This window comes from Erythrolamprus reginae, unplaced genomic scaffold, assembly GCF_031021105.1.
Source record: "Erythrolamprus reginae isolate rEryReg1 unplaced genomic scaffold, rEryReg1.hap1 H_23, whole genome shotgun sequence".
Taxonomy (NCBI): Eukaryota; Metazoa; Chordata; class Lepidosauria; order Squamata; family Dipsadidae; genus Erythrolamprus; species Erythrolamprus reginae.
Genome location: NW_027248477.1, coordinates 277,502 through 302,143, shown reverse-complemented (window position 1 = coordinate 302,143; position 24,642 = coordinate 277,502). Strand labels below are relative to the sequence as shown.

The 24,642-nt window shown below is 40.6% G+C and overlaps 1 protein-coding gene across 1 annotated transcript in view; it reads right to left on the bottom strand.

The window, feature by feature from the left end:
- The window catches only part of LOC139155492 (NACHT, LRR and PYD domains-containing protein 12-like), a 104,667-nt gene that overhangs the window by 24,767 nt on the left and 55,258 nt on the right, over window positions 1-24,642 (bottom strand). The window contains exons 6-7 of the mRNA XM_070730641.1: window positions 11,658-11,828; window positions 10,483-10,653 (exon numbers count right to left, since the gene is read on the bottom strand). Of these exons, the coding sequence (XP_070586742.1) occupies window positions 10,483-10,653; window positions 11,658-11,828 (342 nt within the window). The remainder of the gene's footprint in view (window positions 1-10,482; window positions 10,654-11,657; window positions 11,829-24,642) is intronic.

Sequence of the window (24,642 nt, the reverse complement as noted above, 5' to 3'; positions counted from 1 at the left end):
CTCAATACCTCCGTAAGAGGCCTCATGGTTGATTCATTGTCGATCTCTCCACCAAGTCTGCAGAGGAGAGTCCAAAATATTTAAATTGTTTTTTCAAAGCAAATATGGAAGGCATTTTGCAGGAATTTGAAGGAAATATTATTGTGTGTTTGCAACTGAATTTTCCTTCCCATGGTACTTTTCAGAAAATTAAACAGTTCAAAAGTACCATTATGGCAATGAAAGAGAAATGAAAAAGCATCACTTACTGTAACATCTCAATTGTAAATTGTGGATGTGTGAGGAAATTCATAGCAATTTGAAGAAAATATGATTACATGTTTGTAACTCCCATCAGAGGTGGGCTCATCCCAGTTTGGACTGGTTTGCCTGAACCGGTATTGACCCATTGGTGACCTCATGCTGACATTAATGAAGCAGTTTCATCAGTGCCCGTCCTTGGACACCAAGAACACATTTTTTGGAGTTTATTTATTTATTTATTTATTTATTTATTTATTTATTTATTTATTTATTTTCTGAGGGTGTGCTTAATCTGGGTCTCCAGCATATGTATGCTGTTACCATCTTGTTTTCTTCTATTTGTTTGGAATATTTTTTCTTCTGAGGATGTGCCAAATTTGAGTTTCCGGCACTGTACACATGGTTGCTATTTGTTCTTGGCTTTTTTTCATTTTTCATTTTGATTTTTTTGACACTGGGAATGGGCACCCATGTGCCTTGGGATGAAGCAAATTGGCAGCAAGGTATTTTAGAACCCAGCCCTGTCTCCCATGATACTTTTCCGAAATTTTAACATTCAAAAAGGACCGTTATGGCAGTGAAACAAACATGAAAAAGCATCACTTACTTTAGCATCTCTATTGTACATTGTGGATATTTCAGGCCCTCACACATAATTTTCATTGCTCTCTCATCTGGGTAATTGAAGGACAAGCATAAGTTTCTCAATCTCTGGTTTTCCCTGAATACCTCTCTGAGAGGTCTCATGGTGGATTCCTTGGCGATCTCTCCATCAAGCCTGAAAACGACAGTAAAAAAAAATTTAAATTGTTTTTCAAAACAAACATGAAAGGCATTTCGTAGCAATTGAAGGAAATATGAATATATGTTTGCAACTGAACTGTCTCTTCCATGATGATTTAACAATAAAAAAGGACCGTTATAGCAATGAAACAATGAAAAAGCATCACTTACTTTAGCATCTCTACTGTACAATGTGGATGTTTCAGGCCCTCACACAGAACTTCCATTGCTCTCTCATCTGGGTTCTTGAAGGATAAAGATAAGTTTCTCAATCTCTGGTTTTCCTTCAATACCTCTATAAGAGGCCTCATGGTAGATCCATTGTCGATCTCTCCGCTAAATCTGCAGAGAGGAGTCCAAAAAATTTGAATTGTTTTTCAAAGCAAACATGGAAAACATTTCATAGCAATTGAAGGAAATATGATTATATGTTTGAAATTAAACTGTCCCTCCCATGAGCCAAAAAGGACTGTTATGACCAGTTGGGGGTTCTTCCTTTCATTGCCATAGATGCACTTTCCTGGTGACTGTCATGGGCAGGCACATGCCCGGTGGGAGCACACACGTGTCGGTGTGAAATTCAACTTCTCTATATGCTCCGGAGGCCAAATCTCACATGAGAACGCATGCCGGAAGTGAGATTTTAGCTATTCTCACTGATATTTTTGCTTTAGTGCATGCGCAAAAGTGAAAATTTGTTGAAAATCACAGAACTCTTACTCTTGCACATGTCCTTGCCTGAGATTTAGCATCCAGACCATGTGCAGAACCCAAATCGTATGCCGATATGCCTGCCCACCCACTGGTAGGCTTGAGTTGTGCACGCAGTTTCATTTTTCCTATCAGGGTGGGGTATTTCCCCATTCCAGTAGGAATCCAATACTGGTTATGGCAATGAAACAATAATGAAAAGGCATCACTTACTCTAGCATCTCTATTGTACATTGTGGATGTTTCAGGCCCTCGCACAGAATTTCAATTGCTTCCTCATCTGTGTAATTGAAGGACAAGCATAAATTTCTCAATCTCTGGTTTTCTCTAAATACCTCTTTTAGATGCCTCATGGTGGATTCATTGTCAATCTCTCCACCAAACCTGCAGAAAAGAGTCCAAAATATTGAAATTGTTTTTCAAAGCAAACATGGAAGGTATTTTGTAGGAATTTGAAGGAAATATGATTATGTGTTTGCAACTGAATTTTCCCTCACATGATACTTTTCTGAAATTTAAACAGTTAAAAAGGACCGTTATGGCAATGGAACAAAAATAAAAAAGCATCTCTATTGTACATTGTTGATGTTTGAGCCCATTCATAGGAATCTGAAGGAAATATGATTATGTGTTTGCAACCAAACTGTCCCTCCCATGATACATGAACAATCAAAAAGGACCATTATGACAATGAAACAAAAATGAAAAAGCATCTTACTGTAGCTTCTCTATTGTACATTGTGGATCTTTCAGGCCCTCACAAAGAATTTCCATTGCTTTCTCATCTGGGTAATAGAAGGAGAAGTGTAAGTTTCTCAATCTCTGGTTTTCCCTGAGTACCTCTATAAGAGGCCTCATGGTGGATTCCTTGGCGATCTCTCCATCAAGCCTGCAGAGAACAGTTGAAAATCTTTAAATTGTTTTTCAAAACAAACATAGAAGTTATTTCATAGGAACTGAAGGAAATATTATTATTTATTTGCAATTTAAATGTCCTTCCCATCAGTGCAGGTTTACCAATAGGCCAGTATTACTGCTACTGGCATCAGGGGCCTGGCCAAATTGAAAAATGGGGGCCTCCAGTTTTGGCCCGCCACCGTGTGCCGGCCCCCTGGCGCCCGCATCAGTCATTGTGCCCAGCACCGTTCCCTGTAGGCTGCGCACGCCTGCGAAAGCGCATCCCAAAACGCCCCCGTGCACTCTTTTCCAAGGGCGCACACGAAGCCGCGGCTGCCCCCGCCCCCCACGCCTCTAGCCCCCTTGCACCCCTGGCTACTCGCCACTGCCCACCGCCCTATTCGTCTCTCTTTCTCCTCCGCTTCCCACCTTGGAGCGCAGCAAAGGTTTTTCTTTGAATGTTCTGGGCGGGCTGGCAAGGGGATGGGGAGAGCGCGCACCAGCCCGCGCACCCGAAATTGAAAATCACTTTCGCCAGCCTCCGGAGAATGAGAGAGAGAGAGAGAGCAACAGAGCAAGATAGAGAGAAAGTGAGAAAGAGAGAAAGAAAGAGGGGGGGAGAGAAAGAGATAGCAAGAGAGAGAGAACAAGAGAGAGAAAGAGTGTGAGAGAGAAAGCAAGAGAGAGAGAAAGAAAGCAAGAGAGGGAAAGTGAGAAAAAGAGAGAGAGCAAGAGGGGAAGAGATAGAAAAAGAGAGAGAGAGAAAGAAAGAGAGAGAGATGAGAGAGGAAAGAAGAGAGTGAGAGATAGGAATAAAGCAAGATAGAGAAAGAGAAAGAAAGAAAGAAAGAAAGAAATGAGAGAGGAAGGAAGTAAGATAGAGAAAGAAAGAGAGAGAGAAAAGAAAGAAAGAAAGAAAGAGAGATGAGAGAGAAAGCCAAGAGTGAGAGAGAGGAAGAAAGAGAGAGAAGAGTGGAAGGAAGAGAGAGAAATGATAGAAAAAAGGGGAGAAAAAAAGAGAAATTAGAAAATGATTGAGGCAGAGAATGACAGGAAAGAGAAAGAAACAGAGAGAGAATTTAAAGCATATGGTAAAAGCACTTAAGTAATAACAAAAAAACCCCCCAGCCCTCCTCACCTGTTTTTATTAATAGTTTTGCTGGTTGTTTTAGTTTTAATAGTAATGGATTTTGGCTTTTTTAAATTATTAATTTCTTTTAATAAAAAAGAAAGTATTTATTTATTCATTCATTCATTCATTCATTCATTTGTTTATTTGTTTGTTTGTTTGCCGCCCAGTCCCAAGTTTTTCCTTATTTCCAGATTGCATTTCTTCTAGGTAAGGTTCCGCCCATTACTTCTTGTACTACCTTCAGGTGGCATGGAGAATAAATAGATGCCATCTGCTCTATGGCAGCCCTTTAAGGATTGGGAAACTACTATTATATTCCCCCTCAGTTTTCTATTTGTTGAGCTAAACATACTCGTTCTCTTAGCCCTTGGTCATAGGATTTAGCCTCTAGGCCAGGGGTGTCAAACTCAATTTCATTGAGGGCCACATCAGGGCTGTGTTTGACCTCAGAGGGCTGGGGGAGGGCTTGCCCAGGGTGTGTGGCCATGGTGGGCATGGCATGGGATTTGGGGGACAGTAGTTTTAAAATGGCGTGGGGGGGAGACACTTAGGTTGTATGAGGCCCCAAAATTCCTGATGGTGGCCCTGCATCAGTGGTGGGTTCCCCCTGTTTGGACTGATTCATTGGAACTGGTAGTGACTTGCTGGTGATGTCACTATGACATCATGGAATCAGTTAGGTTGATGCCAGTCCATGGGCACCGCCATCTTTTTTTATCTTTTATTTTTAAAATTTATTTCTTTTTTGTCATTTTGAGCATGTGCAGAAGCCGGGTTTCTAGCACTGTGCATATGGTCACCATCTTGTTTTCAGCATTTTTTCCCTGGAATTTTTGTCACTGAACTTGCGTTTCCATGTGGCACGAGAGGAAATGAACCAGCAGCAAGGTAAGTTGTTTTTCAAAGCAGATATGTAAGGCATTTCATAGAAATTGAAGGAAATATGATTATTTGTTTGTAACTGAACTTTCCCTCCCATGATACTTTAACAGTCAAAAAGGACCATTATGGCAGTGAGACAAAAATGAAAAAGCATCACTTACTCTAGAGTCTCTATCGTACATTGTGGATGTTTCAGGCCTTCACACAGAATTTCCATTGGTCTCTCATCTGGGTAAAAGAAGGAGAAGTGTAATTTTCTCAATTTCTGGTTTTCCATGAGTACTTCTGTAAGAGGCCTCATGGTGGATTCCTTGGCGATCTCTCCATCAAGCCTGCAGAGAACAGTTGAAAATCTTTAAATAGCTTTTCAAAGGAAACATGGAAGGCATTTCATAGGAATTGAAGAAATATTATTGTTTGCAATTGAACTCTCTCTCTCTCCCATCAGAGCTGTGTTCCTCCCGTTTGGAACCAGGAGTGACCTGCTGGTGATGGCACTAAGACATCATGGAACTGGTTAGGTCGGTGCCAGTCTGTGGCCGCTGCCATCTTTTTTTTTTTTTAATTGATTTTTAAAATTCATTTTATTTATTTTTTCTTCTGAGCAAGGGCGGAAGGCAGGTTTCTAGCACTGTGCATGTGGTCACCATCTTGTTTTTGGCTTTTCCCCCAAGAATTTTTGTCACTGAACTTGCATGTGCACATGGCATGCGAGGAAACAAACTAGCAATAAGGTTGATTAGAACCCACCCATGACGTGATCTCTCCATTAAGCCTGCAGAGAACAGTTGAAAAAATCTAAATTGCTTTTCAAAGCAAACATGGAAAGGATTTCATAGAAATTGAATGAAATGTGATTATTTGTTTGCAACTGAACTGTCCATCCCATGATACTTTAACAGTCAAAAAGGATTGTTATGGCTAGGCAGAGGTTCCTACCTTTCGTCGTTAAGGGTTTGCTCTCCCGGCGATCGCAGTTCGCGCATGTGCAAACAGCAGGTGCACACAGGCAATGGCATAAGATTCAGTTTCTGAGCATGCTCCGGAAGTCAAATCTCATGTGAGGTAGTGCATGTGAGTGAGATTTCGGCCATTTTCACCAATATTTTTGCTTCCGTGCATGCGCAGAAGCAAAAATCATTGAAAATCACCAAAATCTCACTTGCACACACATCCTCACAGGAGATTTGACTTCCAGAGTATGCGCAGAAGCCGAATCTGGTGCCAATGCATCCTCCCATTGGTCAGTTGGAGTTGGACAGCATACTGCCACGTTCTGGTAGGAACCCAATACTGGTTGCGGTAATAAAACAAAAATGAAAAAGCATCACTTACTTTAGCATCTCTATTGTACATTGTGGATGTTTCAGGCTCTCACAAAGAACTTTCATTGCTCTCTCCTCTGGATTATTAAAGAACAAGCATAAATTTCTCAATCTCTGGCTTTCCCTGAATACCTCTGTAAGAGGTCTCATGGTGGATTCATTGTCGATCTCTCCACCAAGCCTGCAGAGAAGAGACCAAAAAACTTAAATTGTTTTTCAAAGCAAACATGGAATTTTGTAGGAATTTGAAGGAAATATGATTATGTGTTTGCAACTGAATTTCCCCTCACATGATACTGTTTGGTCCCGCCATGTCAATTATCAGGAATAAAGAGCCACACACGCTGATTCAAACTTTGATCATAAGCAAATCTATTGGTAAAACAGTTTATGCAATAAAATGGTTAACTCAAGGAATTTCATGCTGGCCACATTTCTCTAATTTGCAGGAGATATGGGAAAATATGGGATGTGAGCCAGATAAAGCTCCTGACAAGAACACTGGCCTGTGATATCCAGTACTCATTCATCTCCTGGCCTTCGAAATTCAGCTGAGCTGAATATGGACCACTCACAACACTATTCTCCACCACAGGGCCTTTCTCCTGGGTCCATTACAGGGGATGTGGTCTGGACATAACAGCCAAAAGTGTGGTGTCTTGATGAGAGCGGTCTGCAAATCTTTTGTAGTCTTCTTTAGCTTTATTCAAGTACCACTTTACCATCTCTTGAATGGACTGGAGGTTGGACAAGAAGTCTTCTGTGATTTGAACTGAAGAGTCAAGAAGCATGAGTAGAAAGAATCTGGATTGATAGCCGTAGTTAGCAATGATAAGAGCGCTCTGAGTGCTCTTGGGGGGTTGTTAAAAGCGAATTCAGCCATGGCAAAGTACTCTAACAAATAATAATAATAATAATAATAATAATAATAATAATAATAATAATAATAATAATTAAAAAAAATTAGATTTGTATGGCACCCCTCTCCGAGGACTCAGGGGGGCTCACAACAACTATAACAATACAGCACAAATCTAATAGTTAAAACTAAAATTAAAGACCCACTATCATTAAAAAAAACAATTGATACTACACAATCATTCCATACTCAAGTCTTGCTAGTCAGAAGGGGGCACATTAATCCCCCCATGCCTGGTGACATAAATGGGTCTTCAGAGTCTTGTGGAAGGTGAGGAGGTGGGGGGCAGCTCATCCCATAGATCCCAACAGATGACATTGTTTAGTCAACAGGACCCAAAATAGTCCCACTCTGTGGGACATAATTGGCTGCTGGGATTCGTGCGGCAAAAGGCGGTTCCATAGATATTCTGGTCTGATGCCATGTAGGGCTTTATAGGTTATTACCAACACTTTGAATTGTGTCCAGAAACTAATCGGCAACTAGTGCAGGCCGTGGACTGTTGATGAGACATGGGCGTATCTGGGAAGACCCATGACTGCTCGTGTGGCTGCATTCTGCATATCTGAAGTTTCCAAACACTCTTCAGAGGTAGCCCCATGTAGAGAACGTTGCAGTAGTCGAACCTCGAGGTGATGAGGACATGAGTGACTATGAACAATGACTCCCTGTACAAATAGGGCCGCAACTGGTGCACCAGGCGAACCTGGGAAAATCCCCTCCTTGCCACAACTGAAAGATGATGTTCTAATGTTAGCTGTGGATCAAGGAGGATGCCCAAGTTGCGGACCCTCTCTGAGGGGGTCAATAGTTTGCCCCCGGGTGATGGATGGGTAGATAGAATTGTCCTGGGGAGGCAAAACCCACAGCTACTTCATCTTTTCAGGGTTGAATTTGAGCCTGTTGACACCCATCTAGACCCTAACAGCCTCTAGGCACCAGCACATCACTTCCATTGCTTCGCCGACTGGACACGGGGTGGATATGTACAACTGGGTGTTATCAGCATACTGATGACACCTCACCCTTGGATGATCTCACCCAGCGGTTTCATGTAGATATTAAATAGCACGGGGGGAGAGGACTGACCCCTGAGGCACCCAACAAGGGAGACAACCAGGGGCAACTACAAGAGTTGGATGAAACCCCTGGCCACAATTTTGTCCAAACAGTCTCGTAATGCAGCCAACATTGAGTAAATGAGTCCTAATGGAAGCCTGGCATTCAGAAGAAAATCAATGGCATAATGATATGGCTGATGTGGGGACAATTAGTTCATCTCTTTCTCATTGAACACACCTGCAAATCCAAGAGGTCAGCCGGCAATGAGACATCATATTGCCCTGGCATCTGAACTTTGCAGACTTGGTGTATGTGGTTCACACACTTAAGGTTAGGAAATGACACAAAATTCTGGGACCACACAATGCAAGACTCATGGGCTCTTAGCTATGCCAAGCCAATGACCAAGGGGAAATGAAGTCCTTTGGTGACATATAACTGGATGGCCTCCTCATGTTGCCTGATGATCAATCCAGACAGTAATACACATCCATCAATTGTCTCGACCATCATCAGGGGCTTGACTGGGCACAAGGGAGTAACAAAATGTCAACAAATGCTTCATTCATGAAATTTGTGGTTGCTCCATAATCCACCAAGAATGTGCTGGAAGGCACCGGGTATGATTCTCAAGAAATACTTTGGTAGCTAGGATCAGGTGTCTCGGTGGTCCAGAATCAACTTCTGCAGAATTAGAGTCCAACTTGGTGTCTTCCTGAGCCAATGTTTCCACTAGACTGGGCTCTGGTTGTTTCCTGACATGGTTGCCTGGAACTGAATAACAGGAGCAGGGGCTGCCACACCACTTCTCTTATTGGGGCAAGAGATGGCAAATTGGCCTGTCTCCCTACAATATAAGCACAATCCCTCTGCTCGACATCTGACCTTTTCTGCATTGGACAGGTGGGCTCTGGCTGCACTGACATCGATGGGTTCCTCTCTGAAAACAGGAGCGGAGTGAATAACAGGATGCACAGATGGCATCTGAACAAAATGTCTTGGGGCTGGAACTGGCAGTATGACAGATGGCATCTGGACAACACAACATCGGACTAGAGAGGGCAATGTAACAGGAGGGACAGGGCCTAGCTGCACAGCATGAGGAGCATTCCTGGTCTGAAATTTGGCATAAATTCTTAAACAAAACTGCTCCAATTCCTCCATCTCATTGTGGGACAATTCATCCAATATTTTATCTGACAGTCCATTCTGGAACACCTCTATCAAACTGACCACATTTCAGGTTAATTCTTGGCTTAGCCGGAGAAAGTCATTGATATAGTCTGCAATAGATCTTTGGCCCTGTTTCAATTTCTTTAATTGCCTGGTAGCTGTTTGGACTCACAAAGGATCTGCAAACTGCTGTCACATCTGATCACAGAAAGCCTGATAATTTTGCACAATGGGATCATTTTAGGCCAGTAAGACCATAACCCACTGTGATGCTCTGTCAGATAACAGGCATATCGTGAAAGCAATGTTATCTTGATATTGTGGGAAATCAATAGCATGAATACTGATAAACATTCGACATTGTCCCAGAAAAGCCGAGAATAATTCACATCTCCCAGTAAATTTATCTGGTACAGCTAGATGGCAGATTCGACAAGGAGGGGGCTGAGCAACTTGATTTTGCAAAGCTCCTAACTGATTCTCCAAATTTTGTATGTCTTGGTGCAGGGCCTTGGTGCAGCTCGGTAATTTTCCATGATGTCACTGAGCTTATGATCAAAGTTTGAATCAAAGTGTGTGGTGGGCGGGATGGTGAACAATCTGTTCTGTTCAGCTGGGTCAATTACCAGAAATAAAAAGCCACACATGCTGATTCAAACTTTGATCATAAGCAAATCTTTTGGTAAAACAATTCATGCAATAAAATGGTTAACTCAAGGAATTTCATGCTGGCCGTGTTTCTCTAATTTGCAGGAGATAAGTGAAATCTGGGAAGCAAGCAAGATAGAGTCATAAATCTCCACTCCTGATGTTTTTATTGTAGTTTACCAAAACTCACAGTCCAAGGAAACTCAGCAGCACTTGAAATGGGCAGAAATAAAAGTCTGTGTAAGCCGAAAAGTCTCTCAACTTCAAGGCACCATTGTCCATGATGAAGAACGATGTTCACCACGCCCCCTTTCCCCCAGGCTGTCCCTTATATACTGGCAAGGAGTGGCCAAGTGTCCCATAGATCTATTAACACCAAGGAAACCTCCTTTGCAGATACTCATGTCTCAACCTCATCCTCCTTACTCTTTCATCTACCAGGGATCCTGCTCCTCTAATTCCCCATTGTCCTCTGAATTGGGGGTTCCTACAGTTTCTGGTGCTTCCCATTCCCCTTCACTCTTACTCTCAGACTCGGGTGACAAGAACACTAGCCTACGATGCCAGTACTCATTCATCTCCTGGTCCTCGAACTCCATAACCAGCTGAGCCAGATGTGGACATTCACAACAGATACTTTAATGAAATTTAAACAGGTAAAAAGGACCGTTATGGCAATGAAACAAAAATGAAAAAGCATCACTTACTCTAGCATCTCTATTTTACATTGTGGATGTTTCAAGCCCTCACACAGAATTTCCATTGCTCTCTCATCTGGTTTATTAAAGGACAAGCATAACTTTCTCAATCTCTGGTTTTCCCTGAATACCTCTGTAAGAGGCCTCATGGTAGATTCATTGTCGATCTCAAGACCAAGCCTGCAGAGAAGAGACCAAAAAAAATAAATTGTTTTTCAAAGAAAACATGGAAGGCATTTTGTAGGAATTTGAAGGAAATATGATTATTGTTTTGCAACTGAACTGTCCCTCTCATCAGAGGTGGGTTTATCCCACTTGGACCAATTCACTTGAACTGGTATTGACCAGCCAAATTGGAAAACAAATAGAATAGAATAGAATAGAATTTATTGGCCAAGTGTGATTGATAACTTCAATGAACCAGTTGGTGTCCTTGGACACCAACATCTTTTTTTAAAAAAAAATTTGGAATGTTTATTTATTTCTTTGTTTGTTTATCTGAAGATGTGCAGAAACTGACTCTCCAGCACTGTGTATGCTGTCGCCTTCTTGTTTTCTTCTCTTGTTTGGATTTTTAAAAGATTTTTAAATTATTATTATTTTTTATTTTGAGTATGTGCAGAATTTGAGTTTCTGTTGCCATGTATGTGGTTACTATCTTGTTTTTGGCTATTTTAATTTTGATATTTTTTTTTTGGTACTACACATGAACCCTAACCCTAACCCTAACCCTAACCCTAACCCTAACCCTAAGCAAACTGGCAGCAAGGTAAGTTAGAACCTCCATAATATTTTTCTGGGATTTTAACAGTCAAACAGGACTGTTATGAAAAAGTATCACTTCCTCTAGCATCTCTATTGAACAATGATGGATGTTTGAGGCCATCACTGAGAACTTCCATTAATCTGTCAACTGGGTTCTTGAAGGACAAGCATAATTTTTTCAATCTTTGGTTTTCCCTAATACTGTACCTCCGTAAGAGGTCTCATGGTGGATTTCTTTGCTAGTTCTCCACAAAGCCTGAAAAGAAGAGTTCAACAAAGTAGAAATATTTTTTGAAAAACAAGCCTAGAGAGCATTTTACAGGAAATATAGAACTGTCTCTACCAGGATACTTTTCCAGAAGATTGCCCATCAAAGTACCATTATGTCGGTCAAACTGAAATGAAAAAGAATCACTTACTCTAGTATCTCTATTGTACATTGTGGATGTTTCAGCCCCTCACACAGAACTTCCATTGCTCTCTCATCTGGGTTCTTAACGGACAAGGATAACTTTTTCAATCTCTGGTTTTCCCTGAATACCTCTGCAAGAGGCCTCATGATGGATTCCTTGGCAATCTCTTCACCAAGTCTGCAGAGAAAAGTCCAACAAAGTAGAAATATTTCTTGAAAAAAAGTATGGAGTGCATATTACTGCAACTGAAAGAAATATGATTATGTATATGCAACTGAACTGCTCCTCCAATGATATTTTCCAGAACATTGCCCGTCAAAGGACTATTACACTGGTCAAACTGAAATGAAAAAGAATCACTTACGTTAGCCTCTCTATTGTACATCGTTGATTTTTGAGCCCTTCACAGAGAATTTCCATTGCTCTAACATCTTGCTTTTTGAAGAACAAGAATAAATCTCTCAAAGTTTGGTTTTCCCTGAATACATCACTAAGATGCCTCATGGAGGATTCATTTTTGATCTCTCCACCAAGCCTGTAGAAAACAGTCCAAAAAATAACATTATTAAAAAAGGAAAAAGAAAATGGAAGTTGTCAGACTATTTGCAGTGTGACTAGTATTAGGAGACAACCCAGGAGGAAAAACACAGCCCACAGTGACTTAGACATTTTACAGTAGTTTATATGTGAAATATATGTGATATGCAAATACCTTACAAGCAATCCATCTTCTTCTTAATTCTTTTTTTATTTTTGTCCCTTTGATGTTATTATCTTTACGGATCTCATTTAACAGAGTTTCAAGTACTAGTATAAAAAGTAGGGGAGATAGTGGGCATCCTTGTCTAACTCCTTTATTTATTTGGAATGTTTTAGTTGTTCCGTTGTTGACAATTACTTTGGCTTTCTGAGTGGTGTATGTATTGTCTATTAGTTGTTCAAATTTGGAGTCAAATTTGATTTGCTGTATTAGTCTTTTCATATATTGCCAATTCACGTTGTTGAAAGCTTTCTGGCCATCCAGAAAGATCAATGCAGTTTGTTTATCCGGGTGTGCTTCGTAGTATTTATTATATCTAATACAATTCTTGTACTATTCCTAATTTGTTTCTTTGGTAGAAAACCATTCTGATCAATGTGTATAGTTTTGTTTAGTATTTTTTTTAATCTTTCAGCTAGTATTAAGGTGAAAATTTTGTAATCTGTGTTTAGGAGAGAAATTGGTCTATAGTCACTGACCTGGTTTGTATTGGCACCTTCTTTCAGTATCATGGTGATATATGTCTCTTTCCATGTTTCAGGTATTTTAGCTTCCAACAATGCTTTATTGTAAACTTCTAATTGTAGTTGTTCTATAGTCTTTCCAAAGTATTTATAATATTCCCCCGGGTAGCCATCCAAACCTGGCGATTTGTTACCTTTCTGTTTTTTAATTGCATTTTGAAGCTCTATTGGAGTGATCTCTCTATTTAACATTTCCCTATCTTCTTCATTAATTTCCATCATGTTATTTTGTAGCAAGTATTTATCTATTTTAGTTGTACCGATTCCCTCTTGTGAATATAATTTCTCATAATATTGTAGAATGATTTCTTTTAATTTTTGTTCATTATGTTATAATCTCCCTTCTGCACCAGTTAATTGATGTATCATCCTATTTTCCTTTTTTTTTAAAAAAATATGTGCCAGCCATCTGCCCAGTTTGTTTGCATTTCCGAAGAATGTTTGCCTGGCTAATTTGATATTCTGGCAATATTCTTGTTGGTCTAATAGGTTTAGCTCATGTTTATAACCCATTAAATATTCATATACTTCCTTTTTCCCCGGTAATTCCTGGTGTTGCTTTTCTAATTTTTTAATGTTCTCTATTACCACATTGTATTTCTGTCTTCTCTTTTTATTCCTTTCTATATTATATGCTATGGTAATACCTCTTATGTAGGCTTTAAGAGTATCCTACAGGTTTTGGATGGTTATTGGTTGTTTTTAATTTTCTTCCATAAAGAATTCAATCTCTTTTGTAATTCTTTTAGTATATTCTTCCTCTAGTAATATATTTAGATTTAATTTCCATCTTTTATTATGATTTTTAGTCCCTTTCCAGGTCACAACTAATGGGTTATGATCCGCCCAAATATTTGTATCTATTTCGACTATTTCAATGTCTTGTAGCATTTCACTACTTGCCCATATCATATCTATCCTTGAATAAGATCCATGTGGCACTGAGTAGAATGTGTATTACTCTTTTTTTGGGTGTGTTAGCCTTCATACGTCTGTCAAATTTAATTCTTCTACCATATCTTTAAATGTGTTAGGCAGCATAGTTCTATTTGTATTTTTATTTTTAGCTTTCTTATGGTCTTTATTTTTATCTATAATTCCATTATATTCTCCTGTTATGCAAGTATTTTTGTTCTCTAAAGTTAGTATTTTGTCATGTAGTTTCTTATAAAATCTTTTTTTGTTTTTTGTTTGGGTCATATATATTTATTAAATTTATTTTTCTTTCATTTAATTTGATTTCCGTAATCAAAAATCTTCCTTTCAGGTCTGAATAGGTTTCTTTTGCTGTTATTTCTTTTTTTATATATGTTTCTACTCCTTTCTCTTTTTTTGTTTCCTAATGATGTATATAATACCCCCAATTTTGGCTTCTCTAGATCTTTAGTGATAGTGGCAAATTTGGTGAAACAAATATTACAGAATTTGATCAACAGATGATCAAAACTGCAGGAATGGACACTGATAGAAACAATGTTAAGACTGAAATTGGACTGACTTCTAGAAATTACTTTCATTCTTCAGTTTTATTGATGGCATAGTGGAGGAAAGATGTTAACAGAGACATGGGATTTCACAGACTTTGTAGTTTTTGTAGTTAAAAGGATTAAAAGAAACAGAAGGTTGAGACTGGATATTCAAAAAGGAGAAAGAAAAAGAAGAGAGCGGGAGTAAAAAGATGGTTTAAAAAGAAAGAAATTTATTAACAGTAGATATAAAACTAAAACAAGATTAGCACTAAAAGGGGTGACTAACCTTGGTTATTTCTTGATAAATTTTTTAGAAATAGTTTTAAAGATGTGCTTAACATTAAGGTTAAATTTATTAGTAATGTTCTGCCGGCGTGTCTCAACCGCCTGTAATTACAGGGTAATTGGTCCAGAAAGACACACACCACACGATAGAAGGAAAACCCAAAAGTCTTTATCAACAGAAAAACAGAAACAGCTCCCTTTTTAAATGTCAAAGAGATTTTCTGGTACACACAAGGCACAGGTTAAATGCAATTGAAATTCTCACCCAATAACTGGGAAATTGAGTCCAAATCTAAAGTCCAGAAAGTCCACACATAATCTTGAACAGCAAAAATCACGATCATAATGAAACTATGAATCAGATAAACTGTCATGTGGCTAAAACAGCAGGCTGCTCTTTTATCTGTAGCACTAATTACAGCAGCCCCACCCAACTACAGATGGTCTCATTTTCTCTTGTAATAATCCTTCAGTTGTTGTCTCCTATGCATCACTCTATGCATGGGTGGATGTGTCATCAATTCTTGTTCCAAATCCAGGGATGATAAGGATGAGTTATCTCCACCTGGGCTGTCTGCCAAACTCCCCTCTTCCAAGTCACCCCCACCTTCTTCTTCTTCCAAGGAAACTTCACTACCTGCCTCTGTCAGCAATAAAACAGGCCTATGACATGTTGATGTTTCCCCTGCACCCACCTCCACATTCCTTGGGGCAGGAGCTGGGCCAGAGCCAATCACAACAAGTAAATTCATATTTTATTATCAAGGGAGAGTTTGAAAAAGTGCTAGTTTTGATGAAAATGTCTTATAACCTTCATTGTGTATTTTACTATGTGTATAGCCACTAAAACCTTCATTGTGTAATGCAGAGGTCCCCAACATTTTTTGCACCAGGGACCGGCTTTAAGCTAGACTAGTTTTCCATGGCCCGGTGCGGGGGGGGAGCTAGCTATCAGCGGCACCGTAAAAGGGGCGATCAAGAGAGGAATGGGTGAATGAATGGACGGAGGGTGGGAAGGAAGGAAGGAAAGAGGGAAGGGACAGGAACAGAAGAAGGGTGCAAAGGAAGCAAGGAAAGGTGTGAAAGGGGAGAGTAAGAGAGGAAGGAGTGAAAGAAGGGAATGAGAGAGGAAAGAAGGGAGGAAGGAAAAGGAAAGCAAGAAATGGAGGGAGGAAAGGAAGGAAGGAAGGAAAGAAAGAAAGAAAGAAAGGGGGAAGGGACAGGAACAGAGGAAGGAAGCAAGGAAACTTATGAAAGGGGAGAGTAAGAGAGGAAGGACTGAAGGGAGGGAGGGAGGGAAGAAGGTAGGAAGGAGAAAGAAAAGAAGAGAGGAAGGTAAGGTAAAAGAGAGAAAGAAAAAGAGCAAGAAAGAAAGAAAGAAAGAGAAAGAAAGAAAGAAAGGCAACTTCAAAGAAAGGCTCACTGAGCATCTCTCACTCTCTCTCTCTTTCTATCCCTCTTTCTTTCTTTCTCTTCCTTTCTCTCTCTCCTCTTCCTTTATCTCCTCTCTCTCTCCCTCTCTCTTTCTCGCCCCCCTCTCTCCGCCTTTCCATCTCTCTTTCTCTCTCTCCCTCTCTTGCTATCTCTCCCCCCTTTCCCTCTCTCTTTCTCTCTCTCCCTCTCTTGCTATCTCTCCCCCTCTCCCTCTCTCTTTCTCCCTCTCCCTCTCTTTCTCTCTCTCCCCCTCTCTCTTTCTCTCTCTCCCCCTCTTTCTCTCTCTTCTTCTCCTCACTTTCTCTCTCTTGTTTTCTTTCTGTCTCTTTTGCTTTCTCTCTCTCTCACTCTTTCCCTCTTGTTTTCTTTCTCACACTCTTTCTCTCTCTTGTTCTCTCTCTCTTGCTATCTCTTTCTCCCCCCCTTTCTCTCACTCTCTCTTTCTCACTTTCTCTCTATCTTGCTGTCTGTTGGTCTCACTCACTCTCGTTCTCTCTCCGTTCTTTTCAGCGGTGACGCGCGCACGCCCTGCCTGTCTCACCTTTGCCGAGAGCACTTTCGTCCCGGGCTCTCAGCAAGGGGTTGCAGGCATTCTCTCAGCGGAGGCCGGCAAAGGTGATATTCAATGTCGGGGGCGCACGGGCGGTTGCGCGCGCTCCCTATCTCCCTGCTAGCCCACTCGGAATATTCAAAATAAGAAAAGCCTTTGCCTGCAACCCCCTTGCTGAGAGTCCGGGACGAAAGTGCTCTCGGCAAAGGTGAGGCGGGCAGGGCGTGCGTTCCGGGTGCGGGAGGAGCTGCGGTGAAAGGCAGGAGGTGGCGGAGGAGCAGAGGGGGCAGATCGGGCGGGCAGTGGGCAGCGCGGAAAGGCCGAGGGGGCCCTGGCGCCGCGGACCGGCTGAAAAACCCCAACGGCTCGGTCCTGGCCTGCGGACCGGCGGTTGGGGACCTCTGGTGTAATGGACAAAATCAATCAATAACATAAAATAAAATAAAATGTTAATGGAATGTAAGATGAATTTGATATGTACTATGGATGGTTAAACATATATATGAATCTATCAGGTGATTGAATGTGATTAAATATATATTAAATAATAGAAAATTAGAAGTACTGTATAAGAAGTGTAGATTTTGAGTGTTAACTGTTAAATTGGGCTTTAAAAAAACTTGGGGAGTACCAAATATACATTACTAAGAGGAAGATGGGGGAAGTTTGAAATTGGATTTGTTTGTTAGTTTGTTTTTTCTTTTAGTTTTTCACATTAACAGGTTATATAGGGGTATTTAACTTTTTTAAAAAATGTATAAAGAGAGGATGAAGGCACTTTGCCTGAGTGTTTAATAAGTTAGAAATATTGTTGCTACTAAATATCTGAAGAAATATTAATGATGAAATTTAATTACATGACAATTGGTTCAACTGGATGACCAAACTAGAATAGCATGCGGGGGGGAGAATGAACTATTTACCAACCAAATATTTGTATTTCGTTGTACTAAAACTGTTTAATTCAGTTTCCAAAAGATTTTGTTGGCTAGGCGTTTGGTTCTGGAGACTAAACAGTCTTACAAACATATTAATTTCCAATGGATTCCAAAGAAAAACAATAACCAACCTAATCCAAACAGAGACACTTCCCTAGAACCGAGACAAAGAACAGGACAATGGGATCACCCTCCTCTCTTATATCAAAGGCACCACAGATAAAATTAGCAAAATTCTCCACAAACACAATATCAAGACAGCCTTTGGCACTGACTAAAAAATAACCAACAACTTAAGAAACCCCAAAGACAAAATCCAGATAGAAATCCAAGGAGTCTATGAAATACCATGCAAAATCTGGTAATTTTTACCGGAATCACACTGGTTGTGCATGCACGGCGCATGCACGCCTGGCAGAAATGGGGCTGGGCTGCACACTCCATTTCCACTGCCAGAACGGGCAGGGCCTACCCCTGCCTCTCACCTACCAGACATCTGGAAACTAGCTCTAATCAACAAATGAATCCCAGTCACGAAAACTGACACCAGACTCAGAACAGTATAGAAAGCTACCACCAATCACCCTCATCAGACCCAAACCCATACCCACCCCACAGATAAAATACAACCACCACCCAGAAGCCAAACTACAGTGGCATCTCCAACCATTGCACCCCCCTCCGACATCCACACAAAGCAAAAAGACACATGCTATAAACACATAGCCAGACACAAACTTGGAGCCAAACCAAAATCTGGGATATTACACCACAGACCTACACTACAAAACAGCTAACTAGTCTGCAGGCATCAACTGCTACAACTACTCAGGATGTCACTCCTAATTTGCAAACATTAACTAATCTGCATACATCAGCTACATCAATTACTCAAGGTTTTACCCCACCAACTAATCAAGATGTTTACCAGTTGCTTGCAGCAGCTGAGCCAGCACTCCACACCCACCAAGAAATATTTATAGAGGGATGGCAGCTCAGACCATGCTTTGTTCACCTGAGCACAAAGCACAGCCTGAAGATGATGAATAGGACCTTGTTGAAACGTCACCAGGAGTCTATCAACCTTACATGGGAAAAGACCCGAATATTCCTAGACCTAGGCTGGTGCTGACATGAGCAAAAAAGATGTTAGAGGAGACAATATGTGTACCTAAGGAAGGGAGAAATAACAACAAAGGGGAGAAAATAGTGATAGGTGCCCCAAAGTAATGCCTCATACTATGCAAAAGGGAAAAAAGCAACAGTAACTTTACCTCTTAGCATGACTAAGCTAGCAACAACAAAGCTAATTACGGGAGGGAAGGAAGGGTGAGGGCCTGCAACGCGGGCAATGAGCAAATTGAGCAGCATTATATAAGATCAAATATGTCTTCAATGGGGATTTTAATACTCTTATGAAATTAGTAGAGGACTAACGATAGCTAAGTAATTTTAGTAGCTTTAAATAAATTTTAAATGTTCCAGAGATTGCAATGGCTGTTGCCTCCTCATGTATATGTATATGTGTATGTGTATGTGTATGTGTATGTGTATGTGCATGTGTATGTGTGTGTGTGTGTGTGTATGTGTCAGAAAAAACCCTAATATATAAAAATACCCAGACCATAAAAATGGAGATACAACAGAGCTCTGATAAAAATGTATTTATTCTGTTAGGAATAAATCAAGAGTACTATATATATAGGATCGCAAGGTGCAAAGGTCTTGCGATTCTGAACAAGAAATAAGGACAAACATTTATAGTATACAACATAGCGATAATCAACCCCCTCCATTATCCATATATGGGCATATTGTTTCCAGCCAACTTCCTATTTCTCAATCCTTTCCCAATACTTCTTCAGAACCATACATCATATGTGTTTACGACCCTCCTGATAGTTCCCTGGCCCATATCTAACTTTGTCAGCAGTCTGGGTTGAAATAAACATGTTTTTCTCCGTCTTATGCAACTTCCTAACTGGCTAAGGATGCCAGGGTTGAAAAGTTCGCCCCTGCTGCTTCAGTATATCTATATACAATACACATTGGGGTTTCCAGCTTCTATATACTTCTCACAATACCTACTCCTCTTTTCATCGGACTGGTAATTTACAGTCAGATTTCCTGCATCATAATACGGACCTCCCTATTTGAGGGAAGACCATTTATAACCCCAATCCTTTTGTCACTCCTACAAGTACAGGTGCTCTTCCATAGGGTTTTCCACAAACTTATACAGCAAGGTATACATTTAATACAAATACATGTAATCAAACATAATACAATAACCACAATAACTCCTACAAACAGATTTCTCAACCATTTAAAATTTGGTAACCAAGAGGTTAATGTGTTCTAAATATCAGTAAATGCAGCATTTTCTGTAACATATTGTAAATGTGTAGTGATATTATGCAAATGCTTAAGCTTAGCTTCTATAAATTGTTTCTTATCATCTATATCAAAACAACATAAGCCCTCAAACTCTTCACAGCCATGACCTAATCTTAACAAAATATAATCAATGGCTACTCTGTTTTGCAACACTGATTTCCGCACCTCACCCATTTCATCAGCTAAAGCAGCTATGATAGATGATGTTTCATTTATGCTTTTTGCCAGGGCACATACCAGATGGCCCATCTGCTGATGGCTATATTGATTGGCAAACCAGGGAAACATGCCAATCAATCCTGCTTCTACTTTTGACAATATCACCACCTCATCACTACACCCTGCATCATATATTTCAGTAACATCCCGTTTCCCCCTATATATATTCTCGTGATCTGGATTAAACAATACAGGGGAAACCGGCCATTGTACTGGCCATTGCACTGGGATATGATCAGGAGGTATATGTTCATGAGGTGTATGTATAACCCCCTCTCCCTCCTGCTCATGTTCCTGATTAGTCTCCCTCTCTATGTTCTCCCACTCATTTGGTATAACACGATTCCCATTATATATCGTAGCATTCATCATTTCATAATAAAACCATATTTCCTGATTGATTTCGTTAATGTGTGCTATCCCCATCATTGTGGTTAATCGACCGATGGTACATGGACCCCCTATCGCGTGAGCTGGGATAAACGAATAAGCTAACAGACCACAGAATAGGAACCAACCTTTTGGGAGATATAACACATGTCCCAAAGCTTCTACTTCCTCCCTCTCTTTACAGGAAAAGGCATTATCAGTAGGGACTGCTGTGTATGTCACTTTCTCTAATTTCTTCTCAGGGTGCCTATACAATACACAATCATATGCAGGCAATATATTCTTTACTTCTATTACTAACTTCTTCTGATTAGTCCATTTTGTGGGTCTAATAGGATTCCCAAACAATGTCATCACCTTGGCCAATTTGTAATTATTTGGCTTTATAATGACCTTCACTTCATCAAAGATAAATTTCCCTGGTATTGGGACCCTGTTCTGTCTGGGTTTTCCCAGACCTCCACACCCACTGAAAAAACAGCCAGACACTCTGGTAAAATCCAAAAGTATTTTATAGCAGGAAAAAATAAGCACAAAGGAAAACCTGTCTTCACAGCAGACAGGTTACAATACGTTACAACAGGGTCCTGATGTCCAGTCAATTCCACAAGCTTCTTGCTGGCACCCCCCCCCCAAGGTTTCAATAGTCCAAGGCACAAACCAGGATTGTAGCCACCAAAGTTCACAGACAGGTCTCACGAATCTCCAAGATAAAACTCCACAAGCCAGGAAGGGTGGGGCCGCCTTTTATCCTTTCCCAAGAGCACCACACCCAAACCCAGCTGTGACCTCTAATGCTGGAAATACCTAGCCAATTGAGTTCGTCTCTGATTAGCTCTCCTTTGTCGCATATCTATGATGTCGTGAGCATCTTCCCCCAGGGAATCCAGGCTGCTTGCTGGGGAGAGCTCCCCCTGGTGGAACTCTGGCTGTCCTTCTTCTTCAGCCTGGGATTCCTCTTCCTCGTCAGTCTGCACCTCCTGGTCCTCAGCCTCTCCCTCTGAGCTGGAAGCCGACAGCAAGTCAGCCATTCCCGGAGGGGTCCCAGGCTGAACCACAACAGACCCCAACAAAACAGGTAGCAATTATATCTGATACAGTTGTATCCCCATTCACACAAAAGGAAGTACTATTTAAAGCAACTTTCATTAATTCCAGAAACACATTTTCATCTTTCTTCGCTACTTCCCTTGTCTCCCTCTTTTGTCTCTGTATTCCATTCATTACATATCCAATTGTACATCTACCCTTCCAAGTGTATGGTAATTTCCGTAAAGCTATATTGCCACAAATAAATACCAACTTGGAAGGATTCTTAATCTCATGATACGGTATCAGTAAACCTTCCTCTATTATACAAAACTTCCGATATGAAGGATTATAATTCCCATAATATTTATAACATTGTGTATATATATTTTCCATCTTAGATGCCACTTCCTTCCATCCCCTATCAACATCATATGTGTGGTTGCAGCTAGGGTATTTTCCCAAATTCATTCCCTCTCCATAAGTAGACCTAATACAAACTGCAGCATCAATGTCCTCATCATGTTCAACCAATGTAACAGCAGTTATTTGGGCATATTGCTCCTCAGATTCAGCATGGAAACAAAGCTGCTGCCAAGTAACAGGGTAACTAGGCAACACAGTCTCTGAACCCATACCCACCTGTAGGTACAATACTATTCCCCAAAATAACAACATTAGAGTTTGTATTTTACCCATACTGCTAGTCTAATGTGAACTGGCCCCCTTGTAAAGTGTATATATATGTAATGTTATGCTTTACACAGGGTGCTCCTGGTCTCGGGGACGTACATCCACAGACATCCACAGCATGGAATTCAGCCACTCAGCAATATCTTCTCTCAATAGAGCTATTATGAACAGATAGAAAACAACCACACTTAACCAAATACACAACTCCACCTCCCAAAATTCCATGAAACCCAAGTCCAAATGTAATTTTATTCAGTCTCTTTCTTCATCCCACATAAGTCAGTCCATCCATTGGGATATGGTCCAGTCCTTATCACAGTTCCTTTTAATTGTCCAGTCCTGGTACTGGTCCTTTAATCCTAGAATAATGGACCCAACCTCGTTCCTTAGTTCGAATAGCTGTTTCTGTAGTTAGCAAGACCTCGAACGGTCCTTCCCACAGAGGTTGCAATTTCCTCTCCTTTAAGGCCTTGATCAGGACCCAATCACCACTCCTGATATCATGCACATGAAAGTCAAGCGGAGGAGTCTGCGCCAACAATCCTCTAGACCTTAAATGAGAAAAACACTGCGACAATCCTCGAATATATTGCCGTAAGAACACATCTTTTAATTCTATCCTAGGCATTCCTATACTCCCGGTATATGGTATACCAAACATCATTTCATAAGGGGATATTCCTATATCCTTCCTTGGACTTGTACGAATATGAAATAGTGCTAAGGGCAAACATTTCGTCCATGGTAGTTTTAATTCAAGCATTAATTTTTTCAATGTGTTTTTTATCGTCTGGTTCTTTCTTTCCACTTTACCAGCCGAAGATGCATGATAAGCCAAATGATATTCCCAGGTAATAACTAAACAATGCATTACCTGTTTCACTACCTGGGTTGTGAAATGTGTACCTCTATCACTATCAATTGATTCAATCAGACCATACCGTGGTATTATCTGTTCCAACAGTATCTTTACAGTCATCTGTGCATTAGCGCGTGCACATGGAAAAACCTCCACCCAACCAGTCAAATGATCTACTATGACAAGTAGATACTTCAATGTTCCCACTGGAGGCATTTCAGTATAATCCACTTGAATTCTCTGGAAGGGCCATACGGCTAGATCTCGACCACCCCTTTCCTGCTGTCGACTAATCTTTTTATTTATTCTAATGCAATGTATACATTTCCTCACTATCTGCATTGCTATTATATACATGCCCCTACAAACATATTTATTTTTAATAAAGTCCACCAATGCCTGCGTTCCCCAGTGGGATCCTTCGTGTACCCTCTCCAGGATAGTCCTCATAGTTGGTTTATTCACCAACTGTAGGCCATTACTCGTATACCATTTCCCTTCAATCTCCTTTGCTCCCTCCTTCTTCATCTCACACTTTTCCTCATCTGTGAAAGATGGAACAACATCCCATTCTACAACTGGTACTAAGGACATTATCGACACCTCCACCTCACCCCTTGCCGCTTTTTTAGCTGCCCCATCAGCTAATCTGTTCCCCAATACTTCCTTTGAAGCCCCCTTCCTATGTGCTTCAACATGTATTACAGCTAACTGTGTCGGACCATCTGCTTCCCCTAACACAGCCCTTATCAGTTCCACCCGTTTCAATTCCTTCCCTTTACTAGTTACCAAACCCCTTTCCATCCATATCTTCCCAAAAGTATGCAATATGCCAAAGGCATACTTTGAGTCTGTATACACATTTCCTACCATATTCCGTAATAACTTCAGGGCTTGTAATAAAGCAAATACCTCACATGTTTGTGCTGACCATTCAGTAGGTAATTTTCCACATTCCAATACGTCATGCGTATCACCATCCACTATAGCATATCCGTTGCATCGCTTTCCATCTTCAACACGGGATGAGCCATCAATGTATAAATTCCTTCCACCATCTATTGCATGGTCTTTCAGATCTGCACGTACCTTGGTCTGCAAATCAATCACTTCTACACAGTCATGTGCTATATCCTCCCAGTCTTGTCTCACTCCAGATAGAAATTCAGCTGGATTGAGATTTCTATCTGTAGTAAGTACTAAATTATCCTGGGTTAACAGAATCACTTCATACTGTAATAAACGAGAATTGGTAAGCCATCTATGCGCCTTTTGCATCAAAACATTTCTCACCTGATGGGGGCTACTTACAACCAATGCCCCTCCAAAAGTCAATTTCCTACTTTCCTCCACCAACAAGGCAGTAGCTGCCACAGCTTGTATACACCTAGGCCATCCCCTTACAACATTATCCATCAACTTAGATAGAAAAGCTATCGCCTTC